The 23217-nt window shown below is 41.9% G+C and overlaps 1 protein-coding gene across 2 annotated transcripts in view; it reads right to left on the reverse strand.

The window, feature by feature from the left end:
* Positions 1–12774: 12774 nt before the first annotated feature.
* The window catches only part of LOC311281897 (inter-alpha-trypsin inhibitor heavy chain H3-like), a 29142-nt gene continuing 18699 nt past the window's right edge, over positions 12775–23217 (reverse strand). The window contains exons 11-22 of one of the 2 annotated variants that reach the window (XM_084395254.1): positions 19995–20120; positions 19636–19817; positions 19248–19436; positions 18671–18810; positions 18318–18475; positions 18117–18143; positions 17702–17755; positions 17497–17610; positions 15889–16090; positions 14983–15155; positions 13961–14072; positions 12775–13874 (exon numbers count right to left, since the gene is read on the reverse strand). In XM_084395254.1, coding sequence (XP_084251380.1) covers positions 13736–13874; positions 13961–14072; positions 14983–15155; positions 15889–16090; positions 17497–17610; positions 17702–17755; positions 18117–18143; positions 18318–18475; positions 18671–18810; positions 19248–19436; positions 19636–19817; positions 19995–20120 — 1616 coding nt within the window. In that variant the 3' untranslated portion in view covers positions 12775–13735. Of the gene's footprint in view, positions 13875–13960; positions 14073–14982; positions 15156–15888; positions 16091–17496; positions 17611–17701; positions 17756–18113; positions 18144–18317; positions 18476–18670; positions 18811–19247; positions 19437–19635; positions 19818–19994; positions 20121–23217 lie in introns of both variants that reach the window. The other variant, XM_084395253.1, reaches the window with a different exon arrangement.

Consider the following 23217-nt stretch of genomic DNA (forward strand, 5'->3'; position numbering starts at 1 on the left):
GTAAAAGAATTCTGCGTTTTTGTAGTAATCCAAACTTTGTTGTCTGAGCACTGTGCTGTTTGCTGAAGATAAAATTAGGTGATAAAAGGAAATAAAATATAAAAATATAGGAGATAAAATGTAAAAGCGATAGAGCAAAGCGCGGAGCAGTAAGCAAGAGCGTCCGAACAGTAGCTGAGCAGGAAGTCCAAACCAAAGTCCTGACCAAAGAAGAGCGCTTTGGAATCTCCATTACGCATCATACGCATCATACCTGGGCTGCATTTTCCGATAACATTGTCTCTTAGCGCGCTACGAAGACTCTTAAGGTATAACTTAACTAAAGGTATACTACCACTAAAGGTATATCATTGCAGACTTCCGGTTATGGCGAGGTGCTAAAAGGTCGCAACTTTTTGGCTCTGCTGTTAGCATGTAATTAATCCTACAATACCAACCAGGAGTGTTTTTAAAGCTAAGCAATAAATATATAAGAGTACAGGGGATTAAAATGTCACGTAAAGGTGGCAAAAAAGACAAGAAAAAAACACGAAACGAAGACGAACACTCTGAGGGTGAAGAAATTAGCGACGTCATGGCGGCTATGGAAGACGGCCTTGAAGAATGAGATGGTGAAGTAGCAACTTCGGGCGAAAATAACCGGGATATCATGAAAGCCATAATGTCTCTGAAAAGTGGCCTTTATAAGAAGATAGATGGTGTGCAAACATCAATTACGGAGGTAAGAAAGGAGATACAGGAATGCACAGGGCGCCTAGCGCACGCGGAACAACGTATTTCTGATGCCGAAGACAACGTTAATGGGCTAATATCCAAAGTGAGCATATTGGAAAGCACCGTTAAAACTCTTTCAAACAAAGTGGAAGATTTAGAATGCAGAAGCCGACGTAACAATATAAGACTTGTGGGGCTACCGGAGAAAGCAGAGGGCCTGGACACAGCTACATTTCTTGAAAAGTGGATACCAGAGGCTTTAGGAATGGAATCGCGGGAGCCACTGGTAATCGAGCGGGCTCACAGAATTGGCGCACTGTCAAATAACGACTCGCGAATGACGCGCCCGAGGACACTGATTATGAAGTTTTGGAATTTCAAAGACAAGGAGCGAGTGTTAAAGGCAGCCAGGATCAAAGGGAATGTTCTTTATAATAACGAACAAGTCCGTTTTCATCCAGACCTTTCCGCTGGTGTTCACAAGATGCAGCGCGACTATGATGACGTGCGAAAGAAGCTGCGAGACAAGGGTATTCATAAGCACAGAATAATTTTTCCAGCACGGCTTCTGCTGACACATGGGGAGAGATCCTACATGTTCCAAACGCCGGCTGAAGTAGACCAATTTGTCCAGTCTCTTTGAAGGATCAAGACGAACCTATGGCATACGTTATCAGGAAAGCTTAACTTTTCTTCGTCAAATATGACTGTCTCGGTTTCTTTTACTTTCATGGCCAAATTAAGTGTATTTTCATGGTTGAGGGGGAACCAAACGGACATGATCCATAGAATTCAGGATAATGGCACCTACTTTACAAGTAGTGTTGTTTAGCTCTTTATGAACATACTTTACATGGCCAACAGTTGTATTATTTTATTTCTTTAATATTTTTGTTCACCCTTCAGCGCAGGCCTCAGGTATGTTAATATCTGGTATGTGCGTAATCGTTTCAATATAAATAACCCTTTAATGGTTATGTTAATAAATGTTGCATTGTTCATTACAATAATTTTATTGGTTGGTTAGCTAGTTTCTTTAATAGCAGAGAGAGCTAAAGAGAAAGAAATAACTAAAAGCGAGAGATAGACGACTGCGTGGACCCGTCTCGGTCATAAGCGGTTGGTATAAGGGAGGAGTGGTTGGGTGGTGGGAGGGAGAACAGGGTATAAAATGTTTGCTGTGTTTTACATGATTGTTTTTCATTATGTAATCTGTTGTGATATGTAAACTGAAAATGTAATAAATATATTGTTAAAAAAAAAAGGTATATCATTGCTAGGCGTCTTCAGGGCTATCATCCACTCGCGAGGCAGAGGCGCTGGCGCCCTCCTAGCAACGTCGCTGTTTTTGGTAAAACATGATTTTGACGACTTCATTAAGTTTTGTTTTATAGAAAACTCTTTTTAAAAGATTTTCGTTTTGTATAAATTGTATCTTAATTTTGATCAATGTTTTATCAATCAATTTTCCCGTATTTAATAAATAAGAAGCAAATATATAGCAGACAATGTAATAAGGCGCCGGCACGATCACTTGCATTGCATGTGAACTGGAGGGCGCCGAAACTCAGCTTGTGCCTCACAGATTTGAGAAATATAGGCTATCTATTACAGAAAGCTTGAAATGTCTACTTTTAAACGAAAATATTCAAACCAAAATAAATAGGCTAGCCTACTCTCTGATTTTGTAATCCATATGAAATGTGCATTTCTCTCTGGCGTTCATGGCGAGTCCGCATCGTCAACTTCATCTTTGCAGCGACACAGAAAACACCAGTTTATTACTAAACAATTAAATGTCTCCTTGCTAATTTAGACACATTAATAATCATTACTTTAACCGGTTTTTTGTGGCAAGCTTTATGCGTGCGGTCATAACGCTTATTATCCTGTAGGCTACAGCCTATTTAAGTAATTAAATTAATATATAGGGGCGATTTGTCCACGAATGGCTTAAATGAACAACTACTAGTCGACTAGAAAAAAAAAAAATTAGAATAGCCCTTATTCGCAGGGTTAGTTGAAAACGTCGGTCGGGTGCGGGTTTTTTATACATTGACCCGCGCATCACTAGTGCTCACCATCAATTTGATACAAAAACTTCTCATGAGCAATCCCAAATTGCCCAAAATAAATGTGCATCTTCTTTCCTGGGATGACCTTCTTATCTCCAATGATCTGGCCGTTCACTATAATGCCTGAATATTCTTTTTTTTTTACACAGATATGAGTAGAAAGAGAAGATGGAAAATAAACCTAGTTCCAATTACCCACATCCAGATATTTCTGTTTTCTGACAGAATGAATCACCTGTAAGCGGGTCGCTAACCAAGTTGAAGATGGTTTCTGGCAGCTCAATGATGAAGTGTGGATCTCCATCAACTAACAAACCTAAAGAACAAGAGACAAACATAAGTAACAGGTAATAAATGTTTTTTTTTCTTTACTAAAGTAGTTCTCTTTAAAATGTATTCAAATTCACACCACAAAAATGACATCACTTCTCACCAAGATATGAAGGGAGTAGATTTAGGTTTTTTTTTGGCAGAGAGTTGTCTTTGGAAGTTTTTGGTGGGGAGTAGACTTTGGGGTCTTTTGGCAGAGAGTCTGAGATTTTTGATACCACTGCCGATCAACTGAGGTGGAGCATAAAGTGCACCGATATCTTCAAGGGTAGAATTGTGCGATGGAGACAGAGAGAGTCTTCATTCAAAAGTTTTTGCAGAATCCATTGTATAGTAAGACATGACAAGATAAAACACCTCTTAATGTTCACAGTGATGGCTAAATCTAAGGTTAATTCCTCTTACCAGGTTCTGTTGTGTCCTCTCGCTGCTCTGTGAATCAAAATAATACAGTGTTAATGTGTCACATAAGCACCTCTGCAGAAAATTGTAGCATCAAACGGTCACACTTTTGGGCCATCAGTGTTGTAATACTTATATTCAAGGCAGCCAAGAGAACTCATAATTTCTGTATTGCTTTTTTCCTTGAATTTTTATATTGGCCTAAGTAACTTGGGAATAAATCACAGTGTGTTTCATGATAAAAAACGTGACTTTGCAGTCCGGAAAATACAGTAGGTTATAGCAAACGATTTCACGGACCCCCCCCCCGGCACTTGAGAACTGCTGGTCTACACTGAAGAAAGCCCTGTCTAGGCTCTTACCCGGTACGGGCTGTGTCGAGCTATTCGTTAGTCGAGTTGTTTGATGAGAAATAGATGAAATGTAGTTGCAATAAGGGCGTTAAGAATCCTCACAACTGCAGCAGCGGAGGACTATTATAAGAATATTAGAAATCTAATATTCAAGCTGTTTTCTCGTTTTTCTACTCTTAATATTAAATCAAAAAACAACTGAATGAATGATACACGGATTCTCTTGAACCACCACCACGTTTGTGCCAGAAAACGTACTCGGTTACTTTCGTAACCTCGGTTCCCTAAGAAATAAGGGAACGAGTACTGCGTTGCAAACGCTATGGGAAAACTCCTTTCTCGAGAATATTGAAGCCTTTATTTTAAAACGCATTGCAGCTGCACAGCAAGAGAGCATGACAGCTCGATAGAGCGAGCTGATAGGCTGTGCTGCGGCAACTGCACAAACCTATGGCGAATCAGCAAAGGTAAACGGTCCAATCGAAGCGCTTGGCACCTTGCCAACCTGAGTGTGCCAAAATAGACGTGGCTGAAGAGTATAAATTCAGAGAGAATTCGCCATATGACAGGTTTAATCGACTGAAGCGAAGCACCTGATATAAGTGAAATAGCACGGCAGGCAACGCAGTACTCGTTCCCTTATCTCTTAGGGAACCGAGGTTACGAAAGTAGCCGAGTACGTTCCCTTACGAGAACGGTTCTCTCGTACTGCGTTGCAAACGCTATGGGAACCCCATTTAAAACGCTGTGCTATTCGCCGGTGACTACTCTGAACGTGTCCGGGGAGACCCGGGACTAATAACAGAGTAGTCTGATATATCATAGACCAGAATGACGGGCCTTAAATTATATACACTGTGTATAGTGAAGCACAAGGGTCACTTAAGTCACACATAGGTCTGGGTCGTGAGAGCCAGGGCCCTAAATGGAGAGAATTCGTGCCTGTAAGGCCTCTAGGTTATAGAACCTTGCAAATGTGGACGGAGCAGACCAGCCAGCCGCCGCACAAATGTCTTCAATGGGGATCCCGCTGGACCATTCCCACGAGGAGGCAATGCCTCTTGTGGAATGAACTCTTACACCTATGGGACACAAAAGGCTCCGAGAGGTGTAGGCCAGAGAGATGGCATCTACAATCCATCTTGACAGTTTGAGTTTCGTGACTGGCAGCCCCTTGGTGCGGCCCCCGAAACAGACAAAGAGCTGTTCAGACTGTCTGAAAGAGGCAGAACACTCCAGATACATTCTCAGAGCTGTGACAGGGCAAAGCGTGAGGGCGTCGCTATCTTCTTCCGACACTTGAAGAGTCGATAGGGAAATAACCCGGGCTCTGAATGGAGTTGAGAGCACCTTCGGTACATATCCATGTCTTGGTTTAAGGACGACTTTGGAGTCATTAGGACCGAACTCAAGACAAGAAGCGCTTGTGAAGAGTGCTTGTAAGTCCCCAACTCTTTTAACTGATGCTAGTGTTAGGAGCAGAGTGGTTTTAAGAGAGAGGGATTTCAGATCAGCCGACTGAAGCGGTTCAAAGGGAGGTCCCTTAAGAGCCCGTAGAACCAGGGAAAGGTCCCAGGCCGGCACCGATGGAGGCCGTGGTGGGTTAAGTCTCCTGGCTCCTTTAAGGAAGCAAACAATGAGGTCGCTTTTACCCAAGGAAGAGCCAGCCACCGGTGAGTGAAAAGCTGCAATAGCTGCCACATACACTTTGCGCGTGGAGGGGGAGCATCCCACGTCCAACAGCTCTTGGAGAAAAGTCAGTACCCTTGGTACTTCACAGTTAAGTGGGTCGAGGTTCCGAGCTAGACACCAGCTGGAGAAAACTGACCACTTGAGGTGGTAGAGGCGTCTTGTGGACGGAGCTCTAGCCTCCATTATGGTGTTTAGGACCCCTCCTGGGAGGCCCTGGGGTACCCGTTCAGGGGCCATACATGGAGGGCCCACAAGTCGGGACGGGGTTGCCAGATTGTCCCGTTCGCCTGCGTGAGGAGATCGCTCCTCAGCGGGATCGGCCACGGATGTGTCGTGGACAGCTCCATCAGCTCTGGGAACCAGACCTGGGTTTGCCAGAGAGGGGCTACGAGAAGGACTGCATACTTGGTGTTCCTGATCCGTTCGATGACCTGAGGGAGCATCGAGACCGGAGGAAATGCATAAAGTGGGAGGCTGGGCCAATCGTGAGCCATCGCGTCCCTGTTCTTTGAAAAGAATATTGGGCAATGAGAGTTGTATTCTATAGTTGAGGCGAAGAGGTTCAACTCTGCTTTGCCGAAGATTTCCCACAACCAACGCACCGTCCGGGGATGGAGAGACCATTCTTCTGGGGGAACATAGCCCCGAGACAGGTGCGTCGCTTTTGTTCTCCAACTGCCTGCAGTGGGAGGGCACAAATGAGCGGCGACCGCTTCCTCTAGCGGGGGGAGCTTTACATAGCCCTTCTCTTCAGCGCCGTCAACGAAAGAGAGCGTGGCAGAAGCAGAAGAGCGCGTTTGCGCTGCAAAGGGTGCGCGCCATGATTTAGTAAGCTCGCTGTGGACCTCAGGGGAAAAACGGAGCGGCACGCTGGGGAGGAGCCTGTTGGCGCCCCGGCAGGAACCATTCATCAAGGCGGCTTTTCGCGGGCTCTTCTGGAGAAAGCCAGTCCAGTCCCAGCTCGTCGACAGCGCGAGTGATAACGCGGAGAAGTTCGGCGTCAGTGCTCGCTCTAGTGTTGATTCGCTCAGTCTGAGAAGAGGGGGCGGTGTCCGTGGAACCCGACCAATCTTCACATTCAGACGCCGCCACAGAAACAGCATCATCGAGGTCCTCTGCAGATCTGCCGAAAGAGACGAGTGCAGCCGCTTCGAGAGAGGGGCGTTGATCGCTCTTCGCGAATAACACAGGAGAAGTATCAGAAGGTGTAGGCGAGGCACACGGGGACAGACCCGGTGTGCACGCTCTCAGATCACTGTGCTCGTGGATCCTCTGCTCGCGCCTCTTCTTCCTGCAGGGCTCGGTGGGCCCGCTCTCTGACGTAGCGAGAGCGAGCCTGGATCAAAGCGCTGAGACCGGCATGCTGTCACAGGATAGGCAGCCGCCTTTAGTAAGCAATGCCTCGGCGTGCTCAGGGCTGAGGCAGACAGCACACTGGGTTTGTCTATCTGACACATGAAGGGGAATCCCGCAGGATTCGCAGACGGGGAGCGGCATTTGAAACAATGCTCTGCTCTTTTAGATGGATAAAAGCTTAAAGGATATGCTCGTCGGATGCCACAGGGAAACGATCAGCTGGCGAGATGATGCTGGCGCTGAAGCTGTTCCGCTGAAGGGCTGTTCTACGACGAGAGGCTTCTTTTCCGGAGAGGTCAGCAAAAACGAGGTGAGAAACATAGCTCGAGCTGAAGGAGATAAATCTGTCATATGGCGAATTCTCTGAATTTATACTCTTCAGCCACGCCTATTTTGGCGCGCTTAGTTTGGCAAGGTGCCAAGCGCTCCGATTGGACCGTTTGCCTTTGCTGATTCGCCATAGGTTCGTGCAGTTGCCGCAGTACAGCCTATCAGCTCGCTCTATCGAGCTGTCATGCTCTCTTGCTGTGCAGCTGCAATGCGTTTTAAAATAAAGTATTCTCCAGAAAGGAGTTTTCCCATAGCGTTTGCAACGCAGTACGAGAGAACCGTTCTCGTAAGGGAACTACTGCTACGTTTTTCAAGTTCAAATCCTCCAACGTTAATCTATTAACTCTCCTGACTGCTTTGTCGGACAAAAATGGCAGATTCAGCGGATTATGATTGGTCAGATCACCTGTCAATCAAACTCCCTGCGAAGGGTCAATTGGCCAAAATGACCATTTGACTTTTCTGAGACCCTCTACTCTTCCCTGTGGATGACCTGTGACCTACTTTCTGTCCGACCTGAATTTTCTGCGTTTTCGAATTTTAGAAAACAGAATTTGAAGTTCTGAATTTCTTCTTTATCTTGAAAACTTGAATCTGTATTTTTTTTATATAATCTGATATTTGCAGTCTAAGAATTCAGAACAAAAAAACACACGTCTATACAATTCAGCCATAACAACATTTCAATTCGTTAAATTTCAAATGTTCAATACTCGTTTAAAGAAATCAAATCAGAACTATTTAAAATTCCACATAATATAAAATTTTGTTAGATTACACTATTCAAATAATTTTGTCATATTATAAGCTCCATACTCATGGCGTTCCAATCCCGTAAGACTTTTGTTCATTTTTGGAACACAAAGGAAGATATTTTTAATGAAATCTGAGCTAGTTTTGTACTGTTCATTGACAGCTACACAACTACCACTTTGATGCTTCAAAATGTGAATGTAAATCTAACCCATAAGAATTGAGCGGTTTAGTCCAAATTTTCAGAAGAGACAATCACTTTACATGATGAACAGATTTAATTTAGGCTTTTATTCACATATGAATATTCATTAACTCACACATCAGTTGTGGTAAATGGAAGCTCAAGGATGTTCATGCGATGACATTTGAAAACCAGTGAGGTTCATTCTCGTGTTACGCTGCACGTTTGAGCTTCAGCGAGAGGTTTGTTTTTGCACGTCAAGCAGGTTCGGTTTAGCTTCTGTTTATGTTCGCTGAACAATATTTACAATGTTTCCAAAGATAAACAAAAGTCTTATGGGTTTGGAACAGCATTAGGGTGAGACAAAATGTTCATTCTTGGGTGAACTAACCTTTTAAGCCAGGTTTGGAATGACATGAGCATAAGTAAATGATGACTGAATCTTCATTTTTGGGTGGAATATAGCTTAAAAACATTACCAAGTACCTTCAGTCAGCTTGTCAACAACAAGCATTTCTTCATCCTTCTCTCTGTCAACAAATTTTATTGGACATTGTATTATTTTTTGTAATTCTCAGGTTGAATAGGTTGAATTATTTGAGCGCATATGTCTCACGCTGACATTTTATCCAAGAGCTGCTGGATGGTCAGATATGCCCACAGTCGCTCTGTGAAATCGCCAAAGATGTACTCCTGCTCAGGGAACACACTGTCCCACTCTTCAGCAATTGCTTGACTCTGGACCACAAACTGGTCCTCCAACTGAAATTGGATGTATGGCACTTATGACACTGTACAATCAAACTGATTTTTATTCAACCAATAGTGCTTCCTTTTGTGCAGATACTTCAGTCAGAATAGTGTCAATCTCAAGTTCTTTTAGGCGTCCGGCTACCACTATCTCAGAGCCTTTGAAGAATTGCCTGAAGTGACTTTGTGTCAAGTCAGTTACAGCATTACCAGGATAATTTAGGTTCACCTCAAAGAGAAGTGGGCTAGCCACCTCTTCATAAAAACCCTATAGAAAAGGAAATCATTCAAGACCCGGCTATTATCTGGATATAAGGTATTATTTTTATTGATTGAGAGTATAAAGTTGTCAGTTCTACCTGCAGTTGAAGGGCAGCATCTGAGGCCTCATAGACTCGAGCGAGTCCATCATTCTGCTTGGCAGAATGATGCTTGTCATAGTGGGTTTTGGGCATGTTGCAAGTGTAATGTATTTATAGCTTGTATAAACAAAGGAGGACTAACATGCTAAAGTTGGTGATGAAGGCTGTTTTGGGCAAGTCCACCTCAAAGAACACTTCCTGTGATGCATTGGCTGTGTTCAGGGCTTTGGTGGTCATGACTGTGTGAGCAAAGCGAGACGCGACCTTGCAGTCCACTCGCATGCTTTGCACTTCTATCTGAGAGAGAGACTGAAAGATAGTCATTTAAGAAAGTTAAGGAATCTGCTGTACAGTTGTAACTCTCTCTCTCTCTCTCTCTCTCTCTCTCTCTCACACACACACACACACACACACACACACACACACACACACACACACACACACACACACACACACACACACACACACACACACACACACACACACTTCCACACTGAAAAATAAGGTGGATAAATGGCACCTACTGTCAGACAGTCGTGACGTGAACTGGCCCGGTTTAGCACAGGGTGTAGAATGTTTTTTTTTTTTTAAAGGAGTTGGGTCACATTTTCCATAAGCCCAGTGACCAGACCATGTATAATAGATTATGAATCTTTAGTGAGCCTCCCTCATCTCAGGTTCCAAAACTACATTCACACTTTTTCAAAGGAGTATGTAAATCACAATTTTGAGGGGAAAAAAACTTTCAATAGGATTGCTGATTATTAATTCTCTAATTAATTTAGTTTAACATTAAATTACCTTAAAGGAGTCATAACCTGCAATTTTCACTTTTCCACGAGAATCAATGTATGTTATGATCGACTAACGATTATACACTGGCCGGGAAGCCGATATTTAAAAGTGAAGCGTTTGTTTACCTCAGGGTAAATAAACCAGCGCGCGTGCACGCGCACTCAAATACGAGATTTTGATTTCAGCTCCCTCTTGACGTCATGAGGTAGTAGGATATACCATATATGGACACCGCAGCAGGAAGCCCCCCTTCCCCTCTCCCCCTCATATTCAGTTCAGTCGAGAAAGATGGAGAAACCGAGTGCACACCGGACTTGCTCTGTGGTTGATTGCCATAAAAAACATGTAAATGTGTTTTATCTCCCAAAATCGGACGAAACTATCAGGGACCAGTGGATGAAATTCATTTTTAATGACGCTGTCCCAACAACCCTTTCAACTGGCGTGCAGAGCCATATAGAGCGTCCACGACAGCCAAAACATCGCATTGATCTCGCGAGACAATAATGCCTTCAGAAATAAGGGTAAAAGTAGGTCTGTGTTTATTTTTTTTCCACTTTTCTTTTTTAGAAGGGCCTGAAAGACTATAATACAGCAGTAGGTATCCAATGTAATACTAGGTTATGACTCCTTTAAATGGCACTGCTGTGAAGAACTGTACTCTTACTTGTCAATATTTTACATCAACAGAAGATGAGAAATTTCACATGTAATATGTTTAAAACTATATGGAACTTCCATGGAACACGAAAGGAAAAATTAAGTTGAGAAATGTAGTTTCTGACCAATTCTACATTCTCTCTCCAATGAAAGTGGATAGGACCAGGGCCTGTCAGGCTCCAAAAATGGCATCAAAGCATCATAAAATTAATCCATTTAAATTGTGCACTATTTTTCAAGTTAGGGTTGTCACGGTACAACATTTTCAGTAGTCAGTACCAATACCAGTAAAATTCTGTGGTTCTCTGTTCCAGTTTCAGTACCAGAGCAAAAACTGTTGAATGAAAATCAGTCCCGTTTTGTCTCGTCTGTTGGTTATCACTGTCCATCATTGCAGTTTATGATTCAATTGACAATCCAGAATTGACAATCTAGTGTACTTAGCAGCATGAAAAACTAAACTTGTATTCAGATTGTGAATGGGTAATAAACAGAAAGCAACAAAAGAGCCTTCCTTTATAATCACTAACTGTGCGTTTACACCGCCGCCAGCGAGAATGGCAAAATCCGCTCTGTCCGCCCTGCCAACAACGCCGTAGAAAGATTCATGGACGCTCTGACGCTTTGACGTAGATCAAATGCTTGGTCTTTTTTTAAACTTTATTTAAAGGGGCCGCAAAGCAAATAAGCATGTTGATCGTTATTTGTGCAGACTGATCAAATAAGTTAACCTCATTAGGTAGGGTATAAGTTAACCTCATTGAATCTTTTAAATGTGAAAGTAAGGGCCTTCTTATCAAATTCACATGATCAACCTCTCCTCTATTTTGCTTGGGAACTAATGTGGTCGGAGCCAAAGTTTATTCAACTGCGTTCTCTGGAATCCTCTCAAATGGATGACTTCTACATTCCATGTGGATGCCGCCGAACAATAATAGAACAAAATCTTTTAAAAGTGTTTTAATGACAGTTCTCGGTATGTGACTGTCAGGTGTCTTTGTCAGGTATTTTGTTTGTTTGTGCTTCTCAAGGTATATTTTATTTCATGTTGCCATTAAGCGCTGCTATAGCTTTCAGTTTTAATCTAGAGAATCCTCCCTAGAAAAATCTGTCAACCAAAGTCAGCATACAAAATTAGCCGAATGTATTAGGCTATTATTATTAAAAGAAATTGTTGGAATGGTTGGATGAGCAGGATGGTTGACTTGGGATAGAACCAGCAATACAGAATATTTCACACATTTTACTTGCACCATTGATTTTAGATGGTAGTGTTTTATTTTTAATTTATTTAGAATATAGAATTTTAATATCAGCCATAACATGAAAATTATACTAGTATAAATTATTTTTATTTTGATGCATCTCTAAGGATATGAATCCAGTATTTTAAAGAAATTACAAAAGTATCCAGTAGAGAGTGATTTTAAAGTACCTGTGCTATTTTAAAGGTTCCTCATTTTGTTTTGGAGTCTTCTACAATAGGTTTACATGCTTCCAGGGTCAATAAACACTTTCATATTTTCATCATTTACATTGCACATCACCTCATTTCAGAAAATGGTTTGTTGGAAGATTCAGTCTCTTTAAACCCCCTCTTTTCTGAGAGCTTCCTCTGCTCTGATTGGTCAGATGGCCCAGTCTGTTATGATTGGTCGACCGCTTGTGTTGGAAACACTGCGGCTATTACATATCTGAAATTCAGCTCCAGATCTTCCTCAGCAATTGTTACACAGTGATATGAACAGTAATAATGGTGTCGGTTTTACTGTGTTAATTCGAGTCCTCGTCCTTTTGAAGTGCCTCAAAATGGATTCGCTGGACAGAAAACAGCATCATCTCGACATGTCGGCAAAATGAGCCAAACCTTTCCAGTCTCAGCTGCAACTACATAGTTTAAGGGGTCAAGTAGACGTTGTTCACGGGCAGCCAATGAAGACTACAGGCTGGCATTTTGCAAAGTTGTTACAAACCTACATAGATACGTAACAGGAAGTGAGATTGTAATTGATGACGACTTGTTTTAGCAGTTTAGAATTTATTGTTTGTTTCGTTAAGGAGACAATAAACTTATTTGTCGTGCACTTTGTTATTGGAAACTTTGCATACCTTTTACATTCACAAACAGCTGTATTACACTATATTAAAGGTCAAATTCAAAAAAGCATAATAGGGCACTTTAATGTATGTTAAATGTCACGTGTTTACATTTCAGTCTTAATTTATATATATATATATATATTTTATAGATATATTTAAATGTATATCCGTGATCTCATGCTTATAAGTTCCAACTAGCGTTGTCATGATAGTGGAATTTCTAACTTCGATACAACACAAATAAGTGCAAAATATTGGAAATAATGCGAAAGTGAAAATAAAGTGTATCCCAAATTGTTGTTAAACTCGCAGCACACGCAGAGACTGATTTTGTTGCATTTACTGAGCTGAAAACACTGGATCACGAGCTGCATGCGTGCGCACTGAACACAGAGCCATGCTTCACTCTGAAACATGCAGCACTGCTGACTTTATACTCATTTAAACGACAAGTTTTGCTTCATCTGGGGGACTTTTTGCTGACAAATAAATGGGGAGATCTAGGAAGAGAAGAGAACTTCTTGTTAATTTAGTACTGACATCGAAACAATAAAAAGCTGATTGAAAACGGGCAAACCTGTTCTTTAAAATACACACACTGCTGTGTTTGTCAACTCACTGACAGAGAGAAGAGAGCGAGAAACCTCAGGTGGTCTCAGTGTATCGAAAATTAGTATTCCAAATATTTGGTTATTGATATACATTGTAAAATCTATATTTTGACAACAACTAGTATTTTGACAACAAAATTTCCAAGTACAAATGATCTGGTCAAATTACATTTAAAGGCTGATGGCCGAATCATTTTGATAATTTCTCTAATCATCTGTTTGATAACTGTTGTCAATCATTGATTTTTCTGGCTTTAGAGGTTTATTGTTAGACTGTCTTGAAGAGGCCAGAGACGATGTAGTCTGTGTGAACTCCATCCAGCAGTCCGTTGCCGTTATTGTGAACGAACCAACAAGGCACTTGCTCTCCGTTCTTCACATCTTGTCTGAAATCTCTCTGCCAACCCCTGTTGACACAGAATAATGCAGTGTAATTGTGATCGACCCCTCCATGTTCAATGAAAGGGTAAACTGCACAGTGTCTTAAATTCACCTGGTAACTACAAGCTCTTGTCCCTTAACAAACATGATGGCGTCTGGTTTCTTTGGATCCTTTCCTGGAAACGGTTCACTCACTTCAAACTCCAATCCATGGTAGAACTGACCTAAAGAGCCGTGAACAAGTTCAGAGTGAAACCGTCACAGACTGTGTCGCTCAGTAGAAGTTAAGCTAAGTTGACAGCATTTGTGGAATAATGCTGATTACCACAGACATTGACTTTCCTCTTGTCCATCCTTTTTTTTGGGCTAATTTATTAATGTTAAAAAATATTCACCGTTTCAACAGTATAGCCACATAATGTAGAAATATGTAGGCCTACGTTATCATGATTTTGGTGTGAAAAAAATTGATGATTAATCTTTTCTGTGCAAAGTCATATCCAATTTTACAGCTTTGTTGCCATGACAATGAAACACCATAATCCCTAAAACGACTGTAAAAATGATGATTTATACAACTTTACAAATCTAATACGTTTTAACAGAAGAAACAATAAGAGATTTTATAAGCCTACTTTTCTGATTTAAAAAAACAAAATTGCCTCCAAAAGTGCCCTTCACTGGACAATTATTTTAAAGGGGAACATGGCAACTCTAGCCATTTCTTCGCTGATTTTCTCTTTTGTTGTCGTGTGTTTTCTCAACGAGCTCCCCCTACAGCTGTGGGCCGTATATTTCACAACTCTGTAGTAAAAAAATCTCACTTGCGGCACCCTCCTCTCCCCTTCTACCGCTGCTCATGCGCATTTGTTATTATGGGAGCCGGCCAACTTTATCGTGTGAAGCTATGTCTACTGAGGTGGGTAATACATCATACACAGTATCATATGGCGTGTGTGTTTATGTTGAATTGCCGTAAAGCAGTTTGTGTTTCTCGCTTGTTCTCGCTTCTCACGAGACTTCCTATTTCATCCAAATGATTTCTAAACGGATTTACTAAGTTGAAATAGTTGCCAAGTTCCCCTTTAATATGACATATACAGTATATTGTAGTAAGTCATTTAAGTGTTTTACCAAGCAGGCCATGGACATTGCTTGAAAACAGGTGACTGTCCAGAGTGTAGAACCCGAGGTAGTCTTGATGATACGGATGTTTCTGCCAGACTTTGTGCAGGATAATAAGAAACTTGACTGAGTTCCTCAGGGTCACTGTTAAACTGCGATCTTTGATCACCTGCAGATCCATGCTGGAGAAAGAAGGACAGAGTTCTGTGAGGAGGTTTAGTCTTTTTCCAACTCCTTTTGAAGAGTACAAATTTTAGTTAGCTCACAATGACCTGACATGAATGAAGTGAAAGATGATGTGTGCTTCTCAAGCGGAAGGCTGTGTCCTTCCTAGTCCAGGCTTGTGTAAGTGAGGCTTGTAGGCTAGACTCCTCAGCATTAAACGCCGGAATGAGTTGGTCTATTAAGTGCGCAGGGCTACGTCACACATGTTCCTGCCCCAACTGTCACGGCACAAAATACTATTAAAATGTCATTTTGGAAAAATACTTTCATTTAAAAATCTTTATATTAATGCAATACAGCTGTCTGTGGACTTCCAGTTTAGAATTAAGTGATTAATTTAAACCAAAACAAAAAATAACATGTAGCCTATGCCTTCATCTCTGAAAACATTATACTGTATTTGTCTTACATTTCATAATATAAGATTATTATGAAATGTAAGACAAATGCAGTATAATGTATACATGAAGCGGCGAATCGTTTTCCGTCAGTTCTTTTTAAAGAATTGGAATGTGTGCAAATGATTGTGGGGGATTTAAGGACGCGAAAATGAGCTAAATGAAGGACGCGAAATGAAGGCTGCCTTCTAAGGATATTTCAATTTGAGACAGCCTTTGACGGAGCTTGATGACGTGGCAGTCGAGATATGCAGCCTTCCGATTGAGAAGCACCCGAGATCCTGCATCTTACTTGGGCCCTTTAAGCGTGGCAGTCTCAGTCCAGAAGAATTTTGCTTGTTTTCCCTCATCAGACACTGAGATCTCTTTTGTGCTCACTGTCAATCTGATGCCAAACTTCTCATGAACGATTCCAAAGCGCCCAAAATAGGTGTTTACTTTTTCCCCAGGGATGACCTTCTTATCGCCAATGGTTTGGCCATTTACCAAAATGCCTGTGGAGCACCAAAGAAACAAATAAAAAATACTAAAACATTGAACTTCACAATAGCTCAGAAGATAACAACAAACATATTGTCCTCTTGAATTCTGTCATTGGTGAGTAGCTACTCTGGGGAGCTTAAGCCCCTGATTATTGAATAACCTCAGATAATACAGATTTTAAGATAAAATTTGTGCACTTTGTTCGCCCTAGCCTAGTGGTGATGGAAAAATAGAAAAGGTTTTTATTTATTTAAGCATGTTAAACACCGTTGACTGTCGTCTGCTTTTTCAGCTTTTCTTGAAATGGCTAATAAGCCAATAAGTGCTCCTCTGCCGCCATCTACTGGCTATAGTGGTAATTTCATGTCTTTTTTATTTTTAAATAAAAGTGTTTGTTTGCCAACAACTTATAGTTTTACAAATGGGGACAATCTTTGAAAGATGAACAAAGAATATTTTTTGTCATCACATTCAATATCGACATTAGATATCTATCTCGCAGCAGTGTTATTAATACTATGGTGAAGGCAAACTTTTTCTCACTTGATCTCCCAGCTCTGTCTTGTAACGTTGTCGCGTGATCGAGATCGGCCTGCGGCGAATGGCACCCTAAACACTCGCGGTCTTTCTACGAGTTCAGACTTTTGTGACGTTACGCAGCTTTGACTGTCGGGAAGAGGTCTGCTGCGAAACACACACCAGTGCGAGTTCAGCAAAAGTGCGCATCGAGGGCGCATACCGACCGCAAAGGGGGCACTCGCTCGCACCCTTCTGAAACCTAAAATGACAAAAGGGATACCATACGGTCGCATGGGCTTAATGGACACACACATCCATTGTAAGTCCACAAGACCGAAAGTGCATATAAAGTGTGCCATTTGGGACAGTGCCTAAACCTGTTCTGAACTTGCTGTGCTGTCTATTATTGGTCCGAGTTCATGAATAGTACAATCTAGTAGGGAGGTTTCTTACGCTACTTCTTAGGTTTCTTCAACGGTGCGAAACCAGTCGATGCCAAAAAACAAACAAACAAACAAACAAACAAAAAAAACTACACGAATCGGTCCCAGTATGCTTTGCATGGGACTGCATTAGGACAGTAAATAAAGCAATTAAGTGTTATGTGATTTGAGTAAAGGGAAAGACTTGTTAGTGAGATTTCTGTTATGTTTCTGTTATGTTGGAGTTTTTGTTGTTACCATTTTGCTGAAGAACGGAGCTTGGAAAGCTGCACTTGACAGCTTGGGAGAGCCACAATTCAAATAAAAATGTTAAATAGTTTAAACCTTTTAGATTTAATATGAATCAATAATGCCAGGAGGGGGAACCACGTTTACGATAGAAGAACTGTGTTCTATACAGCTATGCCTGGGGAATGTTAATGTACTTTTCTGCTAAAATAGCAAGTTGGTTTTACCTGTAAGCGGGTCTCTAACCAGGTTGAAGATGGTACCAGGTTCGTCATCAATGTTGAAGCACAGAGCATCATTCTTTTCTGGCAGCTCAATGATGAAGTGTGGATCTCCATCAGCTATTGACAAATTGTAAGAATAACACTGCTGATGTGACTTATGAATCTTTACCTACATTTCACATGGCCAGTACATGGTTTTAACATTTACCATAATATGTAGGTGATGAGGAGCTCACATGTGAGTGACTGGCCGGTATGAAACCTGCAAATAAGATAAAATAAATGCACCAAAATAGTTCACTTGGTTTTAAATAATGTCAAATATAAAAGAAAGCTTTAAAACTCTTAGCCTAATTTGCACATTAGTACACTATAGTCTCCATGCTCATGGCGTCACGGACACCAGTATTTAAACGATTCATAAACAATTAATCACTGCCTGGCCAACTAGATTTCGCTATGGAGATAACGGGTAGGATTATCATGATTGTTCGGTTGCTCAGCACATTGTGACTGTGTTTTAGAACATTTGTTGTTTGTTTTTGGACTATGAAGGAGCGGATACTGTGATAGTGATGTCAGACTTAACCAGATTAATAAGGGCTAGTGTAATGGCTTACCACCATATCTGTCAAGTTTTCCTTGTTCCTCTGTGGATGAGTGTTGAGAAAAGAGTAAGTGTCATAAAACTGAATAAACATGAACAAAATCACTGAGAACACTGGAACTCTGTTTTAAATGTATGGGCTTCTCCTCTGAGATTAATGTGCCATTTCCATGAGTTTTTGCAAACTTCTGTTTGCTATTTGACAGTTTAGTCATACCTTCAGTCAGTTTGTTGGCAATGAACATGTCATTTTTGGTCTCATCTTCAGGTTTAGTGACGACCATGGAGGTAAGCGGCGTAACAAAGTTGTACTTTAATGAAAGGCTTAAAGCATCAGCAGTGGCGTTTCCTTTCTCCTCTGGAGTACCTTTGTCTCTGTCAGAAAACATTTTTGTATTATAATTGGACTTGATTCAAATCTTCTGGTTAAAAGATTATGAATAAAGTCAGCCCCAATTAAAATCAGTAAAAAGAATTCAGACAAATTACATTTATACTAGTCATTTTCACATTAGGTTAACTATGTAAGAAGGCTTGTTGATCTTTGAGAGTTTTAGGTTAGGAACTGACTTCTTATCCAGGAGCTCCTGGATGGTCAGATACGCCCAGAGACGCTCAATGAAGTCCCCAAAAATATACTCTTCATCAGGAAATATGGTTTCCCACTTCTGAGCATTTGTCTGACCTTTCAACTCAAAATTATTTTCAAACTGTTGCAAAACAAACAAAGCAGGATTAGTCCCCCCAAACAAGCTCACCACTGATAATGATGGAAGTTCACTGAGAATGTGATTATAGATATGAATTAATGATAATATGATATAATTCAATTGTTTAATTGAATATGCAGCTTAATATGCAGTAGCAACTTTAATAAGCCTGACATAGCAACAATAGCTCAACCAATGGTGTGGGTTTGGGGCAGAGCTATCTGTCTATCTCCAACCAATGGCTGACGAGGGGAGGTGTGCCCCTATAAAATTATCTGTATCATAAAGGCTTTTTTCTTTTTCACACTTACAAGGAGATGATTTTGGCGCACATACACCCAACAACCAATGTCCACATTTAAAACAGATTTATATACAAATTACAATTACTATGGACCGTGTGTATATGTGTCTGGAACCATAGATTATTAACTCACCCCTTGTGCGGACACTTCAATTGCAAAGTTGTTTATGTCATTTAAGTCATTAAGTCGCCCAGCGACCATGATCTCCGAGCCGTTGAATAGCTGTTTAAAATGGCTTCTTGTCAATGAGTTAACAGTGTTGTCCGGATAGTGAAAATTCACCTCTGAAAGTAGAGGACTTGACACTTCTTCATAAAATCCCTGGGTAGAAAATAATAATAATAATGGTAATATATTAAAATACTCCATAACGGAAAAATGTATCTTTACATTTTTAGGACTTTATGATTCTTAAAGTGATTTATGAGATTTTTTTGAATGAAGATTGATTTAATAAATAAAATAAAAAACTTAAATCATATTAATATTTAATATTTTGCAAAGACCCCAGTTGTGATACCTGTAGCTGAAGCGGAGCATCTGAGTCCTCATAAATCCTGCGAACCATGCCATTGTTCTGCTTGCTCAATGTATCCAAAAATCCATAGTCTGCATTTTTACCGAAGGCCAAACTGAACAGAGTGATATTCCCATTAATTGCATTACGAATGCTCTCTTGGATCTCAGGAGGCGATCTTGGGACTAAGAATTAGTCAAATTTATGATTAAAATTTATCATCACAGGCGACAACAGGCGACAAAAATGAACAACAGCTACAAATAACTGATTAGTTAATCTATAGTCTGCTCTTGAGCCCAGCTTTTTTGAGCTTTATTAGTCTGGAAACATTAAATGGTTGTTGGTATGTGCATACATACTTTGGTTTGGTTCCCCATCAGTCAGCAAAATGATCATCAGGACCATATTCTCTGGGGCTGTCCCGGTACGCTGTTCTTCATACAGCATCTCCACACCATGAATGACAGCATTATGCAATTCTGTACCTGAGACACAAACAAAAGGTGCTCGTGTCACACATTTGATTAGTGATGTAGAAAGGGTGCAGAAAATATTTTCTCTTTAAAATATGATGTATTTTATATTTTGTCATAACTTTAAATCTGGAATTAAAGTTTTTCCAGGTTTTTTTTTTTTTTTTTTTTTTTGTAGTGTAGACGTTTTGCGTTTGCAGGTCTAAAATAATGACTAACACATTTTAGATGCTTATAAAGTAACTTTGCCGATTTTCAATCTGCTTTGAATTGTCACAATGTCAGTAGTAACTGAACAATGTTCCCTTGTTCTCCTCATTACCTGGACAGAGAAATTCATGTTTATTTGTCAGTAAAAGTTAGCCTGGTCCTACCAGACTTTCGTACATTTCATTTGTACAGAGAGTCTGGCCACTCTCCATTGACGGCGGGTACTCTTTTGAAGTTTAAAACTATTGGATCTGCCCAGAGTCACTCTGGATCTGCCATAACCAATTGCTAACGTTTGGTCGTGACGTAACCCTACAACTCAAATTAGCGCACAACCTTAATGTCCTCGTTCTCAGCCACTCCCTCTGTTCGCTGATTGGACCGGTAAAAATTTGGCCGGAGAAAACCCAAAAATATACAGCAAACCCATGACGGAGTACTGAAGGAGAATGAAAATTGAGCGGAAGTATGTAGGAGGGCGGAGCCAGGCTAAGTAAAATTCTGCTGGATGATGCAAAATGCTCCAGGGTTTTCGTGACAATTATAGATTATACTTCCACATTTTGTATCCCTGTTATCGTAACAATGGTTATTGTAAGGGTAGGTTTATGACTGCAATTTGTATTGTACTTTGTCTACGCTTTAAACAGCATGATAAAAATGGAAAACTAATATCATTCACTTGAAGGTCTGAATGAAATCGAGTTAGTGAATTCGGACACAGAGTGTGCCGGAAGCTTAGCAAACTACCCAGATAGCAAAATTGGTGTGGCCCAGATCTGGCCCACACTTGACACTTTCATCTGGCCCACATACCGCGCGGAATGATGGCACTTGGGTGGTCCGCTCCTGTTTGCCGGATATGGGCCACAATTAAGCCATAGCACTGCCGCATGTCAGCCGTAAACAAAACAAATGAAGCAGAACTGGCCCATATCTGGCCCAGACACCAAAGTTGCTGTGGCCCAGATCCGGCCCAAACTTGACACTTTCATCTGGCCCACATACCGCGCGGAATAATGGCACTTGGGCGGTCCGCTCCTGTTTGCCAGATGTGGGCCACAATTAAGCCATAACAATGCCGCATGTCAGCCGTAAACAAAACAAATGAAGCCGAATTGGCCCACATCAGGCCCACACTTGACTGTGGCCCATATCCGGCAAACAGGAGCGGACCGCCCAAGAGCCATCATTCCACACGGTATGTGGGCCAGATGAAAGTGTCAAGTGTGGGCCGGATCTGGGCCACAGCAACTTTGGTGTCTGGGCCAGATATGGGCCAGTTCTGCTTCATTTGTTTTGTTTACGGCTGACATGCGGCATTGCTATGGCTTAATTGTGGCCCATATCCGGCAAACAGGAGCGGACCGCCCAAGTGCCATCATTCCATGCGGTATGTGGGCCAGATGAAAGTGTCAAGTGTGGGCCGGATCTGGGCCACAGCAACTTTGGTGTCTGGGCCAGATATGGGCCAGTTCTGCTTCATTTGTTTTGTTTACGGCTGACATGCGGCATTGCTATGGCTTAATTGTGGCCCATATCTGGCAAACAGGAGCGGACCGCCCAAGTGCCATCATTCCACGCGGTATGTGGGCCAGATGAAAGTGTCAAGTGTGGGCCGGATCTGGGCCACAGCAACTTTGGTGTCTGGGCCAGATATGGGCCAGTTCTGCTTCATTTGTTTTGTTTACGGCTGACATGCGGCATTGCTATGGCTTAATTGTGGCCCACATCTGGCAAACAGGAGCGGACCGCCCAAGTGCCATCATTCCACACGGTATGTGGGCCAGATGAAAGTGTCAAGTGTGGGCCGGATCTGGGCCACAGCAACTTTGGTGTCTGGGCCAGATATGGGCCAGTTCTGCTTCATTTGTTTTGTTTACGGCTGATATGCGGCATTGCTATGGCTTAATTGTGGCCCATATCCGGCAAACAGGAGCGGACCGCCCAAGTGCCATCATTCCACGCGGTATGTGGGCCAGATGAAAGTGTCAAGTGTGGGCCGGATCTGGGCCACAGCAACTTTGGTGTCTGGGCCAGATATGGGCCAGTTCTGCTTCATTTGTTTTGTTTACGGCTGACATGCGGCATTGCTATGGCTTAATTGTGGCCCACATCTGGCAAACAGGAGCGGACCGCCCAAGTGCCATCATTCCACACGGTATGTGGGCCAGATGAAAGTGTCAAGTGTGGGCCGGATCTGGGCCACAGCAACTTTGGTGTCTGGGCCAGATATGGGCCAGTTCTGCTTCATTTGTTTTGTTTACGGCTGATATGCGGCATTGCTATGGCTTAATTGTGGCCCATATCCGGCAAACAGGAGCGGACCGCCCAAGTGCCATCATTCCACGCGGTATGTGGGCCAGATGAAAGTGTCAAGTGTGGGCCGGATCTGGGCCACAGCAACTTTGGTGTCTGGGCCAGTTCTGCTTCATTTGTTTTGTTTATGGCTGACATGCGGCATTGCTATGGCTTAATTGTGGCCCACATCTGGCAAACAGGCGCGGACCGCCCAAGTGCCATCATTCCACGCGGTATGTGGGCCAGATGAAAATGATGGCACCTGGGCGGTCCGCTCCTGTTTGCCAGATTTGGGCCACAATTAAACCATAGCAATGCCACATGTCAGCCATAAACAAAACAAATGAAGCAGAACTGGCACAAATCTGAGCCACAGTTCATTTTAATTCGGGCCCAGATTCGACACCTTGTATGTATACCTGAAATGATGGCACTTGGGTGGTCCACTCCTGTTTACCAGATCTGGGCCACAAGCAGGCCATTTGTTCAGCCACATATTAGCCAAGAATGAACTAAATAAGCCTTAAATGTGTGTTTTTGTGTGTGCATGCTGTGCCATTTAAACTTTGGGAAACTCAGTGACTGAATATCACTGACA

This window comes from Rutilus rutilus, assembly GCF_951802725.1.
Source record: "Rutilus rutilus genome assembly, chromosome: 22".
In the NCBI taxonomy this organism is placed as follows: domain Eukaryota; kingdom Metazoa; phylum Chordata; class Actinopteri; order Cypriniformes; family Leuciscidae; genus Rutilus; species Rutilus rutilus.